Raw genomic sequence first — 15,339 nt, forward strand, 5'->3', positions numbered from 1 at the left:
ACGGCCTGCTGGGGGCAGCATTGGTCCACCAGCAACGAGCGTGAAGGACCTGAGCAGAAAACCAGCAGCTGTGGACTCGGAGCGGGGGAGTGTGGCAGGTACAGAAAGATGGCAGCCGCGGCAGTGGCTGAGTTACAGAGAGCACAGTCTCTTCTCGGAACAGATCGGAATGCCTCAATCGACATCTTACATTCAATAGGTAAATATACCCCAATATGCGTGACACTGGAAACTAAAGCCTGTTTTTATTTTGTCTTCGTAGCTGCACAACCGCAAACCACTAAGAGAGCTTTTCAATTATCTATGTTGTTTGCTAGTTAGCAGTTAATGTTACGCTATGTTAGCTGACAATCTCCTCTTCCCGTGCTCGTACGGTGAGTCAGCAGCTGTGTGCTAGCGGGCTAGCACCACACCGGTAGATGATGACTTGCGCTACTGTTAGCTTCGCCGGCCAGCTGGCTTGCGGTCGTTGGACAGGAACTTGTGTGACAGTTGAGGAGTTCGCGTTAGCATGAAGTCGGTGGTAATCTGCCATATATCAAGTGAACAGTGAAAGCAGTGTCAAACTGCTGCTACAACCTCCCGTTTTGTCCCACTCAATACGCTGCTCTTTATTAGGCTTCATCATGTAGTTGTCATGTTTATCTTTTGTTGTGTTTTCATTCTACTTTCTCTCTTGTCCGCGCTTGCCATCACACGCAGCTTAGCTAACATCACGGTGAATAAATACTGATTTCCGTACTTTAAAAGTAGAGATCAATGTTCAAATCCAACGTATTCATATCGATTTGAGTAAGATAAATTAGATAAGGTTAGGGACCCGTGTGTGTCTGTGTGTGTGTGTGTGTGTGTGTGTGTGTGTGTGTGTGTGTGTGTGTGTTTCTGTCTCTCTCTCTCTCTCTCTCTCTCTCCCTCCCTCCCACTCGTCCATGTGGGGCCATTTTGCTGGGCCCCACAAGTTTAGACCTCTTTGAGGGTCAAGACTTGGTTTTAGAGTTTAGGTTTGAATTGGGTTAGGGAAAGAAATAGGGGTAGGCAATCATTTTCGATGGTTAGGGGAAAGGGCTAGGAAATGCATTATGTCAATGAGATGGCCCCACAAAGAGAGTAAATCAAACGTGTGTGTGTGTTTTGCAGTAAAGCGAGACATTCAGGATAGTGATGAGGAGGCTGTGCGAGTTAAAGAGCAGAGCATCCTGGAGCTGGGCGGACTGCTGGCCAAGACGGGACAGGCTGAAGGTAAACACAAAAATGCTTCTTAAAAGATCAAGACCTGCTTTAAATCATTACTTCAAAATATGACAGCTTTATTGTTTTTACACCATATTGTTTCACCTGCACTAATAACAACTGATACTTTTCCCTCTGTCTTCAGAACTTGGTGGTTTGTTGACATATGTGCGGCCGTTCCTCAACTCCATCTCAAAGGCCAAAGCAGCCCGACTGGTCCGCTCCCTGCTGGACCTGTTTCTGGACATGGAGGCCGCCACTGGTCAGGAAGTAGAGCTCTGCCTGGAGTGCATAGAATGGGCCAAAGCTGAGAAGAGGACCTTCCTCAGACAGGCCCTAGAGGTGAGGAAAAAAATATATATAATAATTATTATTATTATGCATGGTCAGAACCCCCCCACCCCCTTCCGCAGATGTTTTCTAAATAAAATCATGAATTATCTGAACAGGCACAGGACAGTTCTGTCAGTGTAACATATTAACTGTAATATTGTTTGAAAATACAGCAAAAACCAGATGGATTTAAAATGAACACAGAGGTGGCCAAACTCAACTGAACTAGACATAAAACACAGCCTGCGACTCACATGGGCACACCAGGCGATTGACATTCCCACACATACTGTAAACCATCTCTGCAATGAAAGTACTGCATAATTGGGAAACAGCGTTATGTAGCGCCATGTATAGTACTGGTATTTTCTTTTCTTTCTTTTTAAAAAAATAAATGGAATCACAAACAACATAGACTGATTGTCAAGAGAGAAACTGATTGCCCAATGCTGTAGCTATATTATAACAAAGAGAGAGGTCAGTCGAGAACTAAAGGAGTAAGGATATTTAAGAGGCCCTTTGAGCCATTCATTGACTGCATGCATGCATTGGATGACACTTTCTCTCCACACTTTGCATTTTACTATTGTCCAGTATTATTGTAAAATACTAAATGTGTATACATCGGCACGGCTTGCAGTGGCCTGTTGGACTGTTTTGTTGTGGATGCTTGTATGATATGATTATGTGTGTCTGTAACATACGGACACTGATGAAAACTAGTGGCAGTAACCTGCACATTGCATTACAGTTCAGCGCCATTTGGTCGTGTTGTTTGGTTTTCATCGGGCCCAAGATTTGGTTCACTTAATGTGGTTATACTTACTCTGAATATGACAGTTTGGCTTTTTACATGGCAGTGCATTGTTCATTATGATAAGTTTAATCAACTTAATAATGTAATATTGAAATTATTTTTAACCCTGACACTGTCTTTGGAAGAACTGGATGTGTGTAGAATGTGGCTGTGCATGGAATGTAGCTGTGCATGGAATGTATTCTATATTTTCAACATGAGCACTACGATTCAGCTTTGAAACTCTTATCCTGCTTTGTCCTTAGGCTCGACTTATTTCGCTCTATTTCGACACCGAGTGTTATCCGGAAGCACTAAAACTTGGTGAGTATCCAAGTGTTGTTTTTGTTGCGGTGCACTACAATCTACTGTCTTAATCTGTTTGTATGTTTATGATCAAGAGTAGTATCATACAATCAGGGCCTGTGGTAGAACGTAGTTCCATACCAATTTGTCTGTATTGAATGGCAAGGCAATTCCTTTGTTTTTGTTGTATGCTGAAGACATTTGCGTTTCAGATCAAAAGACGAATATGAGACAAAAGAAACCATTTGGTAGCGGTTAATCTTAGTATCAGGAAAGTTGGGATTGCATGGCTGCTTCTGGAACAGGCGCACTAGTCTGTATTGATGATGTCATTCATGAATGGTAGCAGCAGAATAAATTCTGAACTCTACAAGGCCATTTTGTCTGGCAAGTTACCGAAAAATGCATCCAAACTGATCGGGAAAAGCTTCATTATGCAACAGGACATTGATCCAAAACACACTGCCTTTGCCAACATGCATTTTACCTCCTGAAGTGGAGACTGAAGGGAGCACCTCCCTTAAACAAACAAGAACTAAAAGAGGCTGCAGTCAAGGCCTAGCAAAGCATTTCAAATGGAGAATACAACAGTCTGGCGAAGTCAATGGGTTGCAGATTTGATGCAGTTCCTACAAGTAAGGGTTATGCCACCAAGTATCAAATGTTACTCACTTTAAAGTTGCATTGTGGAGGTTCTCACCTTTACTCGCGACTGCCACCTCTGGCCTAAATCGTAACTGCAACCACTGTGTCAAGCTTGTGTATGGTGCGCGTGCGAGTACGTGCGCTCAAATAAACTCTTCGTTTCGTGGAGTCTGAGCTGGAGTTTGGTCCGTGCTTGAAGCAGGCATCTTTTTTTCCTTGTTTTCATTTTCAATCCAAATCGCGTCGTACGCTAACTAAATGTCTGCGGGGCGAGCATGACGTCACCCTCCACCACTCCACATTGAAGGGAAGATACAAGTCACAATTAAAAAGTCAGGATCCTTGTACTCATGTGGGCATTGGAGGAGCATGCATGATGTAGAAAAATCTTCATTTAGCATTTTAAACTCCACAATGCATCTTTAAGAATGTTGTTTGTTCAGATACTTTTGCTCACTTGAATACTGGGTGGCTTTAAACAAAAAGGTGCTCGGTACCAACTCAGGACTCCTGAGTTATTTAACACATCTAGATGAAAATAACGTGAAATAAAAACTGGAATTATAAACTTTTGTCTCATATTCATCTTTTAATCTGAAACCCACATGTCTTCAGTGAGCATACTAGAAAAACAAAGGAATTGACCTTGCCTTTCCACTACTTTTACAGGAGACTGTATGTCATGTTGAATATGTTTTGCAGCAACTACATGTTTGTATCCACCTCCAGGCTCGCAGTTACTGCAGGAGCTGAAGAAGATGGATGACAAAGCCCTGCTGGTAGAGGTGCAGCTACTAGAGAGTAAAACATATCACGCCCTCAGTAACCTGCCCAAGGCTCGCGCCGCCCTCACTTCAGCCAGGACAACCGCCAATGCCATCTACTGCCCACCAAAATTACAAGCGGCTTTAGACATGCAATCAGGTAAGGAGCAAAAACAACAACAACATCACTTTTGAGTATACCAAAGACATCATTCAATGTGTTTTTGTTTAAAAGTCAAGAGAGGGCTCATGGAGAAAGTGCTGAACCCAAGGAATAACTGGGAGAAATATAACAATATATCAAATGAAACACAACAAGGTTGTATTAATTGTCCAACATACTTGAACCTGACCTAATTATGTGTGTTTTTAGGGATTACGCATGCAGCAGGGGAGAAAGACTGGAAGACGGCTTACTCCTACTTCTTCGAGGCCTTTGAAGGCTACGACTCAATTGACAGTCCTCGAGCCATCATAGGACTCAAATATATGCTGCTCTGCAAAATCATGCTCAATGCGTAAGTGTTGCAATACTATCAGGGCTGCACAATGTATAAAAAAATTATCGATATTGTGAAATTGGCCAATCTAATATGCATTTCGTAAAAACATGCAATTAAGTGTTTTATGGAATTGTATGCGTTTATCTGCTTTTTATCCCACCTGCTGAATACAACTTTTGTTACCATGACAACCAACAGGTGGTGCTGGGGCATTGATCAAGGCGAGTGTGTGTGGAAAAAAGTGTCTACCCATAATTACAATTCACAAATTCACTTGCGGAGGCAGCACTTCATCTACTACATTACTTCATGCAAGCTTTAATTGATGTACGGATCTGTGCATGTGGCACATGCAGCGGACTCATGGCGAAACATAAAACCCCCTTGTGCCTATGTGCACAACTTTGCTGAACCTCAAATTATGTGCCAGTTCTCAGAAGTTATTTCTAATAACGCTGTTTGGTAATGCTAATCTGCCCCAACATTGCCATTCGGAAAGAACTGTAATTATGCGGCAATCACTTTATGTGAGTTTTGTTTACAAGTAGTCCTCAATTTATGAACATAACTCATTCACTGCCATTGACTGCTATAAACGTCCAAAATTCATTTGAACTATTTCTATTAGTTTAAATATTTTTCCACTTTTTTAAACAAAAGTATGAAACCCTAGATTTTTTTTTATTGTACATTTAGAACAGATATGAAATTTGTGATTAACCGTGAGTTAACTAGTTAAGTCGAGTAACTACGATTAAAAACTTTACTCACCTGACGCCCCTAATTATTAATAGTCTTTTTTTTTCTTTTTTATATTCATTCACTGCCATTGACGGCTATAGACGTGAAAAAAATAATTTTAACTATTTCTATTAGTTTAACATTTTTTCCCACTTTTGTTAACAAGAGTATGAAAACCTAGAATTTTTTTTATAGTACATTTAGAACAGATGTAAAATTTGTGGTTAATTGAGAGTTAACTAGTGAAGTCATGCGATTAATTACAATAAAAAAATTAATCGCCTCTTGCTTTTAATTTTTAATAATCTTTTTTTTAAATGAATTTATGGCAGTAAATTAGTTAATTTAAATTTGTTTCAAAATTCTATTTTATCCCCCAAAATTTTTTAAATATAATAATAAAAATACTAAAATAAACAAATTATATACCTTATTATACTTTCTATGCAGTACATAAAAAAATACATAAAATTACATCATCCATCCATCATCCATTACCTGAACCACTTTTCCTCACAGTACATTACATTTTTACACAGTACAATACAATGAAAACAAAATAAATATGCTTACTGTACATAGATGGTGGAGGAGTTATTGAGTTGAGTTCATGTGAGGCTGCTTAAGTGGAATGCATTACGTTTTGGTGTAACTGTCTCAGCAAATTATGTTTTCCGACTGTCCCTGGAGTCCACATGAATGTGATTGGCAAGTATGACGAGTCAAGATGGCGACCGCCTAGTCAGATTCAAGGGATTTTGAAGCTGAAGAGATATTGTACGTTTCACTACTACGCCTATAAAGAAGACGACTGAGGGCTGCTTTTCAGGAAAATCCTCCAGGAGAGCCTCTGAAATGTGGCGCCAATATCAAGTGCATGAAGAGTGCGTGCGCCTTGGCTCCTAGTGATGGGTCGTCCGCGAACAAGCCGGTACAAAGAGCTGGCTCTTTGAAGTGAATGATGAGCACATCTTCGACTATTGTGTTACAAGATTGGGTCTCGATCACCTGCTCCTTGAGGACATTTTGAATGAGGGTGGCTCTAAACAGACTTTCAAAACACTGGAAAGGTGGAAATTTATTTGCAAAGTTTCATTTTCAGTTGAGGATTAAAACTGAATTTGTAGGTTTAAAGGAACCACATTTAAGAAGAGGAAGAAAAATCCTCGTTTTTTTTGTCATGCACACATACACACGTGTACACGTGTACCTCTGCATTTGACCCATCGCAGCGAACACTAATTCTTTGTGGCATACTGAAAATTATATAGTATGACTAGTATGTTTAATGCCCATAACGGATTGCATCTCCAATAATGTAGCTCTTGGAGAAACAACCCCCTTGCTTTTGCAATCACTCGCCACCATGAAGATCCCAACTTTGAAAATAACATAATAATAATAATAATAATAATAGACATGGATACATGTTTTTGTTTCAGACCTGAAGATGTCCAGGCCCTCATCAGTGGCAAGCTCGTTCTGCGGTACACAGGAAGACAGGTACTATGTCACTTTCTTTATTCCTCAGAAGAATTCTGACGTTTTACTTTTTTAAGTTTGATGATTAGCTAAATGGTTAAATTGTAGTACTGTATAGGTATTTCTGTTCAACCATTATTGCATTTGGTAGTTTTACTCATCTTTTTAGATCTGATTTTGTACTACAATTGTATCAGATGCCTTTACAATGGTTAGGTTCGATGCATTCTGTTAAAGAAGCATTTAACAACATTGTGGTTGTACTTCTCTCCCTGTATAACGTAGTACAATTCTTCAACATTACCGCTATAACAACTGTAGTAATGTTGAAAGTGTTAATAAATAATAAATAAATAATATTGTAAGGTAATTATAGCCTGGCCCACCCTAAATAAATTATTTTGTTCATGATCAACTGTCTCTTTTTCTACAGACAGATTCTCTGAAATGTGTAGCACAGGCCAGCAAGAATCGATCGCTTGCCGATTTTGAAAAGGTTTGTGTATATAGTTGCCTCAAGTGCACAAACTAGTGCCTTGCTCAGGCAGGATAGAGAATAATATGTGTGTAATATGCAGTCTCCTTCCTTCCGAAGGCACTGACAGAGTATAAAGCAGAACTGAGGGACGATCCCATCATACGAACACATCTGACCAAGCTCTATGACAACCTGCTTGAGCAGAACCTCATCAGGGTTATTGAGCCTTTCTCCAGAGTCCAAGTAAGGGCTGCAGTAATTCTGATGCTATTTCTTTCTACTTTATCTACACAATAAATATACTAGTACGTATTTTTTTTCAATGATAGACTTTATGTATTTGTAGTATTGGTTCTGTGATTTAGCATCTCTGTCAATATGAGCAAAAATGGACTGTATTGTATTGAATGTACTCCACTATTGGTCTTTTCTCTACCAGATGGCACACATTTCCACCATCATCAAACTGTCTAAGGTATGTGTTGCTGTTCATAAGTTGATTTTATGTAACAATTTCTTTCTGTGTGTGCAGTGAATTGTGCAGAATCCCAATGTGTTTTTCTTTCAGGGTGATGTCGAGAGGAAATTATCGCAGATGATTCTGGACCAAAAGTTTCACGGTATGTAACTGAGGCTGCCTTTAATAAAATGGCAGATTTCAACTATTTGGGAGATTTTTGTATCTTTTCTCACATAGTTTCACACATTTCCAATACATGTTACTTCTATTTGTCTGGCTCATTTTTTTTACTGACCAATGTGATGCTTGTACATGCCTTTATGGTTGTTTTATGTTGTTTTTATATTTGTTGTATTGTTATCTGCTTTCAGTACAATCACTTGATTAATCTACTGTATTGCAGTTTTCTATTACCCCAACAATAAAACCACAAATGTATCGGTAAACACACCAACTTTAGCCATCTCCAGTGGGTTTTTCGTTTCACTCTCCTTGCTTCTGTCTTCTGGCCTGCCATTGATACTGACAGGTATTTTAGACCAAGGTGAAGGTGTGCTCATTGTCTTTGATGAACCTGTGGTCGACAAGACGTACGAGGCGGCCCTGGAGAGCATTCAGAACATGAGCAAGGTGGTGGACTCCCTTTACAACAAAGCCAAGAAGCTAACATAAGGTCAGTCCAGTCAAACCAATTCCGTTTGTGTTGTCTGTGTGTATTTATCAACCGTTCTTCTTAAATGTTTATTGTCATATTTGTCCTATTGAAACACGTTTACCGTGTTCTCACCACCCTAGTCAGGATAAGTGGTTTGGAAAATGGATGAATGGGTGCATGAAACCTGTTTAAGATACACTAAGTATTCACAGCGCTTCAATTGTTTCACATTTTGAGAGGTTTCTACAGCTTAATTTGAGTCCACCTGTGGTAAATTCAGTTGATTGGACACAATTTGGAGTGGGCACACGCACACACACACACACACACACACACACACACACACACACACACACACACACACACACACACACACACACACACACACCTGTATATATAAGGTCCCACGGGTGACGAGCACAAACCACGCATCAGTTCAAAGGAGAATTGTCTGTAGACCTCCAAGACAGGATGTAGGCATAGGTCAATATTAGATTCTGATGGTATGATAACCATGAGCAAAAATATCGCAGTATCATGGTATTAAAATTACAGCTCTAAAATGACCTTTTTTTATATATATATATTTGGGTAAATAAACACGTTTTTCCATTGAACACAATCTATTTTATTTTTAAACTAAGTAGATTATTTGGTACATTGAGAAACGCGTATATGTTACCGATAAATAATTAAATAAATGTTAATATTCTAGTAAGTCACGGCGTCCCATCATTGGTGAGCTAATTTTAGAACAGACCAGGAAATTAACTTCAAATAGACGGCTCATTTACCCAACTATGCAAAAGAAAAGAAAAGCTCATTACCAGTGACAGCCGGTATTAGCGGTTATTGAAATCGTAACTTTTTAAAACCACGGTAAACCGTCAAACTGGTAATCGGCCAAAATGTCAAAATGGAGGGTTTGAATAAGCACAGTGGCCTCCAAAACCACCAGGACTTTTTCTAAAGCTGGTTGTTTCAACTGAAAGCCTGTTTAAACTGAGCAATCGGGTAGAGAAGGGCCTTAGTCAAGCAGGTGACCAAGAACCCGGTGGTCACTCTGTCAGAGCTCCAGCTGGTATTCTGTGAAGAGAGGACAACCTTCCAGAAGGACAACCATCTCTGCAGAACTCCACCAAGCAGGCCTGTTATGGTAGAATGGCCAGACGGAAGCCATTCCTTAGTAAAAGGCACATGACAACTTGCCTGGAGTTTGCCAAAAGGCACGTGAAGGACTCTCAGACAATGAGAAAGTACATTCTCTGGTCTGATAAAAGTAGACGAAGATTGAACTCTTTGGCGTAAATGGCAGGTGTCATTTTTGGGAGGAAACCAGGCAATACCAGTACCAATCGTGAAGCATGGTTGTGACAGTATCATGCTGCGGGGAAGTTTTTCAGCGGTAGGAACTGGGGGACGAGTCAGGTTTGAGGGAAAGATAAATGCAGCAATGTACGGAGACATCCTGGATGAAGACCTGCTCCAAAGTGGTCAGGACCTCAGACAGGGGTGCAGGTTTACCTTCCAACAGGACAACAACCCAAAGCACACAGTCAAGACCATAAGGAATGGCTTCATGACAACTTTTTACCATGAATGCTCTTGAGTGGCTAAACCCGAGCCCAGACTTGAGTCCGATCGGGTGTCTCTGGAGAGCTCTAAAAATGGCTGTTGCATAGAGTCATCGACGCTCCCAAGCCAACTGAATGGAGCATAGGTGAAAGTGTGGGAAAAGCGAAACACTGTAGTCTGTATTGCACTGTAATTATTACATTTTAAGTACAGTACATACTTAATCAGAAGGGAAGTTAGCGCTTTCTGTTTTTAATTCCCGCCAACATATGAGAGAGAATTTTACCAGAATTGACAGTTCTAGATTTGTTTCATGCTTTAAGTCAGCTGAGTATAAAACTAAATTTTCAAATTATTTTTAATATCTTTAAAAATTTAACGTATCTTATCAATTTATGACTTCTTAATGTAATGCAAGATCAGTGAGCTGTTACGTGTTCTGGTCCTCTTTCGAAGTCCACAAATCAGGTATGCAAAGTCTACAAAGTAAAACTATAACTGTGAATGTCTGCAGTTCAAAGACCAATAGACAAAAAAATTAAATAAAAAAACACTAAAATCCGCTTCAAAGAGGATTCTGCTGCCAAGCTGTGCAGTCTTGGGTCACACTCAATGTTCTAAACAGAGACAAGACACAACAGCAATTAGAAGGCAGTCTAAAGACCTTTGCCAAGAGCCACAGAACCCACCGTGTACATCTGGATGTGTTTCAAACATTATAACGTATCAAAAACATGTATTGTTGTCGGAAATGTCCAGTGATCCAGAAATGGCCCACAATGTCATGGTTTAGCCCTTTGGCTCATGCTCCATTCTTGCATCATCACCAATGCATGAAAATCATTGCTTTACTTCCTTTTCAGTCCCACACAGAAACAAACAGCAAAGTTATTGGACTGATGTAGACTTCTTTTACAAACATCATTTAATGTTCTTAGAAAATAATGTTTTTGCAAAAACAATTTCATTTCCTGAACTATCGTTTTCATGACCTTTTTTGTCATTTGCCTGATTGGACGGTCAGTTTCAATGAGGTCCAAAAGAAATCCAAACCCGGTGACTTGTCCCAGCATGAAAATGAAGATGCGACAGTGTTTACGCCGAGTGCAGATGGCGCGGCAATCCACAGAAATAGGGCTCTTGGTATGAGTTAGCCAGAACACTGCGTACATCCCGACTGTTCGACGACACGTCCGCATTTTCATATTTCAAATGTACTTTACTTTCTCATGAATATCAAGGACATTTACAAGCCTCTAAATAATTCCATGCACCCCATGATTTACAGCCATACTCAGAATTACGAATGAGTGATTGCCAAACATTCGTCTACATGACCACATATGTACAGAAGCACATAACTGTCTTGTTTCTGGCTTTTTTCAACAATATGTTACAGGCCAAATTATGAAAGAAAACCCAAAATGACAGTAATAAGTGGATGTGATCAATTCAGTGGCTGGAATACTGTATCTGTATTCACTCTCTGTCTGCTTATTTTCCTCCACAGAATGAATAAAAACCAGCAGTCCTCCAGTGCGGAGCGTCGCGGGCCAGTCGGACCTCCGTCAAGCCCTCTCACTTCAACCCCAGGATGGAAGGGGCCAGGGGGACAAAGACTTTGAAAACACTTGATGAACTTGTGGAGACACTCCAGCGGAGATGGATGGGATGGATAAACTATGCCCTTTATTTTCCTCCCACAACTCTCTGCTCTCCTTTCTTCCTGGTTCTGTCTCTTCATCCCAATCTGGTAGGGTTGATGCGACACAAAAGTGCTCCTCCCACTGGAAAAATTGAGCCACTGCGCTCCACATCTCCCACATATGGTTTCTACTGTCTGTAAAATAAGCTGAGTTTCTTGTTTCCCTTCTGTTTTCTCTTACTCTCTGCACTGGCCATCAGGGAATCTTGTAAGATAAAATACAAAATATATACACCACACATAATATAAAATCAACACCAAAACATGATCAAAGATGTTTGATTAGATTGTGTGATCTTTTTTTTTTTTATCCCCCCTCTGGGACTTGGTATTTTTGGAGGTTAGGACTACAGACCTGAATTTTGCTCATTTCCTATTTGTACTTGAAATATTTTAAGCCTGCACCCCCCTAGAAGTAACTGCATTCTGGAATTATAATACTCTGTTCCTTTATGACCATACCGCAAAAAGACGACCATCATGTTACTGTTGTGCCACTCACCCACATCTAACCTCCTCTTTGTACAGAACATTGCCAAGCTCTGCTCTACATCCAGTTCCCCATGTAATTATAAGGTCGCATTTTTATAAGATGCAAGAAACATGTAAATCTCACCAGTGAGAGCATGGCCAGTCGCACAAAGTGCTTTCAAATGGTCCAGCGTATGAGCAAAGGAGGAACTTTGCATTCTGAGATGTTGAGTGATTGTGTAAAAAAGACAGAAGGTTACAGAGAAATTCAAATTGTACATTCCTGAAAATGTCATTTTTCAGGGACCGAGGGTTTATCATATATAAAACAAGTTCTGAATAAAAACATAACCCTGTAAATTGATTTGTTTTATTTATTTATTTATTTTTTATTTATAAAGTTTGGGATCTTGATAAGGGTACCAGTAGTTGGACCTTTCCTCCTCTGCACCATTACGCTTTGTGGTTAAAGTGTGTGGTAAAAACTAACTTTCTAGACAAAACTAATTGAAGTGGAACAAATTCACTTTATTGTTACATGTGGAAGTAGTCATTTCCTTTCTTTGATACATTGGCTCGGATACATCATTTCAAGAGTGTGACTTTAAAATGACGTGACTTTCTCTTTCTTTAGACAGGCCTAACTTGTGCTTGAGTAAAAAATAATTATTATAATACACTGCAGGTCATCATAAAGAATGCACAGCACTTGGCTTCATCCACATTCATGATGTTGAGTGACACAAGCACCTTTGTCAGGTCCTACATTTGAGAATACGGGTGAGAGCACAAACCAAGCATGACGTCAAAGGAATTGTCTCGATGCATCGATCTGGGGAAAGTTACAGAAGCATTTCTGTCGCTTTGAAGGTCCCAGTGAGCACCGGGGCCTCCATCATCCGTGAATGGCAGAGCCAACAGGACTCAGCCTACCTGGCTAGGGGAGAAGGGCCTTTTTTGTTAAGAAGGTGATGAGTTCCAAGTGTTTCTTTGTGAAAGAGAAGAACCTTAATGAAGGACAACCATGTGTGCAGCAATCCACCAATCACAGGCCTGAGACTGCATGGCATACATGCTACTCTTCCTTATAGACAGTGTAAGGTAGCGTGGCCAGACGGTAGCCACTCCGAGGTACATGGCAGCCCGCCTAGTGTGTGCTCAAAGGCGCATGAAAAACTCTCTGGCCATCGGAGACAAAATTATCTGGTCTGATGAGACAACGATGAAACTCTTCCGTGAATGCCAGATGTCGTGAAGTGAAGCATGGTGGTTACAGCGTCATGTTGCGGTGATTTTTTTCAGTGGCAGCAACTGGGAGACTGGTCAGGACTGGGGCAAAGATGAATGGTGCACTGTACAGAGATATTATGGATGCAGAGCGCACTTGACCTCAGACTGGTGTGACCGTTCATATTTCAGATGGACAATGACCCTAAGCACACATCAAAGATGTCAAGGGTATGGCTGCAGGACAAATCTTTCTGTGTTTTCGGGTGGCCCAGCTTGAGTCCAGACTTGATCTCTGGATCAAACCAGATGGAGCAGAAAAGTACTGCAAAACTATTAGCCTGCGCATCATATGTAATGACAGGAGGTGTTGATTATTTGTTGTTGCCTTTTTATTGCATATCAGGGATCACATTGGCATATTGTCTTAAAATAAAAACAGAAATGACATTGAAAGACAATGGTCCCAAAGACCAGTAACTATGCAGTATCTTGGGTCCAGACCAATAAGATCAGCAGTATGGAGTGACCAGCCCAATCCACAGATTTTAATGCAATCGAAAATGTGTGATGCTTTTTTTGATGCAAAACCAAAAGATACTGAGGAATTGTGAATGTAGCTCAATCATCGTGGACTGGAGTACTAGTTCACAATTACCAGAAGTTGGTTGACTCCACTCAACACAGTCCTGAAGTCACTGGAAAGCAAAATATATATATGTTTTTATTATATCCTGTTTTTCTGTTTACGGTGTATTGGAAACCTTCCTAAAATAATGGCTTAAGCCAATTATTTTCCAGAAAACATCAAACACTGAACCAAATACTCATTACGTCCTTGAGTGTCTACAAATGCGCCTCTTAATATACTGCATTATTATTATTATTATTATTATTATTATTAATCATTTTATTCCAGTGGTAGAATTGAATGATCTGTTTAACTAAGGATGCTGAACTTAGCAGTAGTGGCCGTCATCCTGAGATGTTTGGGGGGTGGGGGGGTTTGGGGGTCAAAATACTGTATGACTTATGCCTTATGCCACAAGGTTTTTGAATAGCCTAATATTCCCTTTTATCACTTCACTGTAATGGTATAACAAGTGTAATATTTTTCTTCATGCTTGATTTATTCGAAACAGCCGCACAAGTTCATCCACAAACACATTTTCAACACAGGGTAGCCATATCCTGTACAAATAAACACCATCTGGCCGTACCTCTTTTTCAAAACATGTCAGCGTATTCACGCTAATCTTTATCCGACCAAATTATTTACAAAATATGCATATTTTTCCCGAGCAGTTCACCTGAAGTATTTATATGCTCTTGTTCAGGTTTTGCTGTTAACTGCAATTTTCTCCATGATGGCTGCTTTTCCCTATAGTGTTAATGCTAGCTAATAAGAACCAATAAATGATTTGCATATTTTCCCCAAAATTTGGAGTTTTACAGCAGATTGTCATCAACTGGTGGTTAAAGAATGTAACAACTAAAATTATAGCTCAAATAATTCAACAATACCCTGTCAGACAAATCTGAGCATTATTATTTGTGCAGTACAGGCAGAATTTTTGATATGGCTGCAATAATTGCCAAACAATTAAAACCACTTTCACACTATTGAAATTGTAAAAAGAGACAATTTAAATGCAGATTTAACATACATATATTTTGCAGAATTATGTGAACTAAAACAAACAGCATAGAATGTATAAATTCATCCATCCTGGAGCCTATCCCAGCAAACTGGACAAGAGGTAGTATGCAGTACACCCTGGACTGATTGCAGTGACAGCATGCCAATGTCATACAGGAAGAATGAACCTTTTTCACACAGTCACTTTGTAATTGTAAACAATGTATAGTAAGACTTTTGGAAAGGAAAGATACAGACGTTCCGTTTTAGGCAGGTTGTAGGTATTTTTTTGATTTGTGTTACAGAAAACAGAAACTTCTCTTTTTATT

General features: G+C 39.8%; 1 protein-coding gene across 1 annotated transcript; it reads left to right on the forward strand.

The window, feature by feature from the left end:
• The first annotated feature begins 26 nt into the window (after positions 1-26).
• On the forward strand, positions 27-12,504 carry LOC147184603 (26S proteasome non-ATPase regulatory subunit 11A-like). The gene is made up of 13 exons (XM_086069448.1): positions 27-199; positions 1,138-1,239; positions 1,376-1,572; positions 2,626-2,683; positions 4,040-4,234; positions 4,448-4,592; positions 6,761-6,821; positions 7,234-7,296; positions 7,396-7,521; positions 7,718-7,753; positions 7,847-7,898; positions 8,268-8,411; positions 11,479-12,504. The coding sequence occupies exons 1-12, from the start codon at positions 109-111 to the stop codon at positions 8,408-8,410; spliced, it is 1,269 nt and encodes a 422-aa protein (XP_085925574.1). The 5' UTR covers positions 27-108; the 3' UTR covers position 8,411; positions 11,479-12,504.
• Positions 12,505-15,339: the final 2,835 nt, after the last annotated feature.

This window comes from Leptonotus elevatus, chromosome 1 (genome assembly GCF_054856555.1).
Source record: "Leptonotus elevatus isolate MCC_2025b chromosome 1, RoL_Lele_1.0, whole genome shotgun sequence".
NCBI classification, from domain to species: Eukaryota; Metazoa; Chordata; class Actinopteri; order Syngnathiformes; family Syngnathidae; genus Leptonotus; species Leptonotus elevatus.

Coding starts and splice junctions, on each gene's coding strand:
- LOC147184603 (XM_086069448.1), top strand. CDS start 109: ATGGCAGCCGCGGCAGTGGCTGAGTTACAGAGAGCACAGTCTCTTCTC. Junction 200..1,137: donor CGACATCTTACATTCAATAG/GTAAATATACCC, acceptor TGTGTTTTGCAG/TAAAGCGAGACATTCAGGAT. Junction 7,297..7,395: donor CGCTTGCCGATTTTGAAAAG/GTTTGTGTATAT, acceptor TTCCTTCCGAAG/GCACTGACAGAGTATAAAGC.